The sequence below is a fragment of the Arctopsyche grandis genome, unplaced genomic scaffold (assembly GCF_051622035.1).
Source record: "Arctopsyche grandis isolate Sample6627 unplaced genomic scaffold, ASM5162203v2 HiC_scaffold_18, whole genome shotgun sequence".
Lineage (NCBI taxonomy): Eukaryota > Metazoa > Arthropoda > Insecta > Trichoptera > Hydropsychidae > Arctopsyche > Arctopsyche grandis.
The window spans coordinates 588,996-592,548 of NW_027518426.1; the positions used below are offsets into that span (position 1 = coordinate 588,996).

The 3,553-nt window shown below is 33.2% G+C and overlaps 1 protein-coding gene across 1 annotated transcript; it reads right to left on the minus strand.

Annotated features, from left to right (window-relative positions):
* Positions 1-282: 282 nt before the first annotated feature.
* LOC143921876 (uncharacterized) lies at positions 283-3,329 on the minus strand. The gene is made up of 2 exons (XM_077445196.1): positions 350-3,329; positions 283-290 (listed from the first exon to the last, which is right to left on the minus strand). The coding sequence occupies exons 1-2, from the start codon at positions 3,327-3,329 to the stop codon at positions 283-285; spliced, it is 2,988 nt and encodes a 995-aa protein (XP_077301322.1).
* Positions 3,330-3,553: the final 224 nt, after the last annotated feature.

A 3,553-nucleotide genomic window follows, 5' to 3' on the forward strand; every position in this document is an offset into this window, starting at 1 on the left:
CAATGTCGAATTCTTTGACTTCGGTGACGTTTAGGTTGGGTTGGATTAGGTTTGGTGAGGTAAGCGAGATTTGTGTAAATCATACAATCTCGAATTCTTTGATTTCGGTGATGTTTAGGTTAGGTTGGGTTAGTTTTGGTGAGGTAAGCGAGTTTTGTTTAAATTTTACAATCTCGAATTCTTTGATTTCGGTGATGGTAAGGTTAGGTTGGGTTAGGTTTTGTGAGGTTAAACCATGGAAAATTACGTAATTGAGTAATAATGACTCCTTTCTTGTCGGTTTTACTTTCCTTTATTACAAGAAATAGAAGAGGGACTGCCGGCTGGTGTATGGTGATTGGCACATCACCTATTGAATGTTTAACTGATACTCCGATTAATCTGTCTCCGCCTGGATAGATTTGTCTGACTCTGCCTAAAGCCCATGCAGTTGTTAGCAGTCCCTCTTCTTTTATCACAACTAAATCTCCAATTTTTTGTTGTTTCCATTTATTTCTTATTTGTAATGCCGAAATGTAATCCAGTGACCATCTATTCCAAAATTCAGAAGTTGCCTTGGTCATCTGAAGATATTGATGTTTGATATTAGTGGTTTCTATTACTCTTGATTGAGGAATGGCCAATAATGGTCGTCCAATTAAGAAATGACCGGGAGTCAAAGGATTAAGGTCTTTAGGATCATTTGATATGGGTGTAAGAGGACGGGAGTTTAGACATGCTTCTATCTGTGCAATTACAGTTGCCAATGATTCGAACGTTAAATTTACTGAATTTATTATTCTTTTTAGATGATACTTCAATTGTTTAACGGCCGATTCCCAAATATCTCCCATGTGAGGTGATCGAGGCGGAATAAAATTCCATTGAATGCCTTCCGTAAACGCATAACTAATTATTTGATTAAAGGAATTTTCTGAAAATAAATTCTGCAATATTCGTCCTAGTTCTCGCTTGGCTCCGACAAAATTTGTCCCGTTGTCCGACCACATGATAGCTGGCCTTCCGCGACGCGCGACAAATCGTTTAAAACAATTCAAAAACGCAACTGTAGTTAAATCGCTAACAACTTCCATGTGTACTGCTTTTGTTACGAAACAGATAAAAATGCAAACATAACATTTGGTGATTTTGGAGTTTCTCAAAGTTCCATTCTTAATTGCAAATGGACCGGCATAATCAACCCCGTAATGATGAAAAGGAGGTTTTGGAATTATTCGAGACGATGGTAAGTCACCCATCAATTGACCTATAATAATAGGTTTACTCTTAAAACATGTGATACATTTACGTAATGTTCCTTTAATGGTGTTTGTTCCATTTAAAAGCCAGTATTTTTTAATGGTATTTGTTCCAGTAAAAGCCAGTAATCTTTTCTCCGCCACACATAAAGAATTACCTAAATCATTTGGTGAGCTTTTAAATGGTAATTTAACTGAGAATCTGCCTGATGGTAGTCTCGAAACATTATCTTTGAAATGTTGTTCAGATTTGGTTTCCTCTGACGATCTCGGAAGTATTTCTGGTACTTCTTCAATTTCCCATAATTGCTTTACTTGATTGTTTAATTTCGCTATTGATAAGTTACATGTAATTGATGATGATTTTAATGTTGGAATCCTTCCGGAAATAATCCACCCAAATTCTGTTTCGAACATGGTGGGCTGATTCTGCCCTAAATCTACTTTCTCTGTCTTTAATGTTTTCCAAAATATGTGTGCTCCGAGCAAAACGTCAATTTGACCTGGTTTATGCCAATATTTATCGGACATGTTGATATTTTTAGGAATATTTAAAATCGATTTATTTATATTTTCGTTTGGCAACATTCCGGTAATTGAATTTAAAATTAAGAATGTGATATCCGATGAAAAATTAGAGACTTCTGAATTAATTATTGTATTTATTGAATTTGTTGTGTTTGTTGTCACACCTTGCAGCATAGTTATTGGTATGTGGACATGATTCTGTTTTATTTTCAAATTCCTAGCTAATTTGGCTGTAATATAATTAGTTTGAGATCCTGGATCTAGTAGAGCTCTACACTTATGAAATTTTCCGTCATGATCCTTTAAAAGAACTGAGGCGGTAGCTAGTAAGGCGTTGTGAAATGTACCTATGTTTGTATATGTTTGAGGAGAGAAGTTTGTTTCTTCAACAATAGATGTTTGTGGGATATGTAATAGTGTATGATGAGCCCTATTGCAATCTTTACAAGTGAATTTTGAATGACAGTTTTCCCACATGTGACCACTATTAAGACATCTAAAACATAATTTCTTTTCTGTAGCAGATCGTCGTCTCTCTAGTGGCGTTTGTTTTGTTAAAATTGGACAGCTAGCTGTAAAATGTTCTCGATCGCAAAAGTGACAACGTTTTTTTTTAATACTTTCAAAATTTCTAGTTTGTCTATTATATGTTCTTACAGAAAAATCATTATTATTTTGATAAACTGGTTTTGAATTACTTGCATCTATTGATTGTAGTACTGAGCAACGATTTTCTAAAAAATTTTTTAATGAATCATAAGCTGGCATGTCTTTGTTTGGTAAGGTATTCTCCCATTCGATTTGCATTCGTACGGGTAACTTAGATAATACTATGCATATTAATATGCTATCCCAGTGCTTTATTGGTTGTCCCATTGTTTGTAATGTTCGTATATTTATCGTTATTTCGTCAATTAAATGACGTAAATCTGTGTAATTTTCCCTTTGAATTGCCCTTAAGTTAAACATTGAATTTATTTTTGTTTTAATTATCATCCTAGAATGATTATATCGCTCTACTAACAGTTCCCACGCGATGGTGTAATTTTCTTCCGTATTTTCTAGTCCTTGAATGACTTGCATAGCTGAACCTTGTAGTGATTTTTTAAGATAAGCAAGTTTTGATATATTATTTAGATCAGAATTATTATGAATAAGTGAAATGAACATGTCTCTGAATTCACCCCAGGATTCTTGGGTGCCAGTGAAATTAGGTACATTTAGGGGACATAAATTAGTTACGTTTGTTTCCGAAAAAAAAATTTTTTTTTGTTTTACGATTTGTCTTGATCTATCATCAATCATATGATTAGCCATATCCGTGAATTCATCATAAGCCTTAAAATATCTGTTTTCATGCATATCTCTATCTTGTTCATTTTCAAAATCACCCAAATTTATACCCAACTGTGCCTCTTCGAATTTTCCTTTATAAGTTTCTACCAGTGATACCTTACGCTGAATTACACCCAAACTTGGACAATCTTTTAATTCTTTTATAGCCTTTGACAGAATTTCATATGCTTTGGATCTATTTTTTTTTAATACTTCGTAACTAGCCATGATGTTGAGAAAAAAAGTAATAATAATAAAATAACTTGATTATTATAGATGTGTGAAAATGTGATGTTTCGATTTATTCGGTTATTGTTGTAATGTTGTGTATTTTCTAGAATGTTGCAAGTATAAATTGTTGTAAAAGTATACTATATCTATTTTATCGTCGTGAAATTTCATTTACGAAAATTAAAGTAACTGTTCATTTATAATCTATATTTATTTAGTAA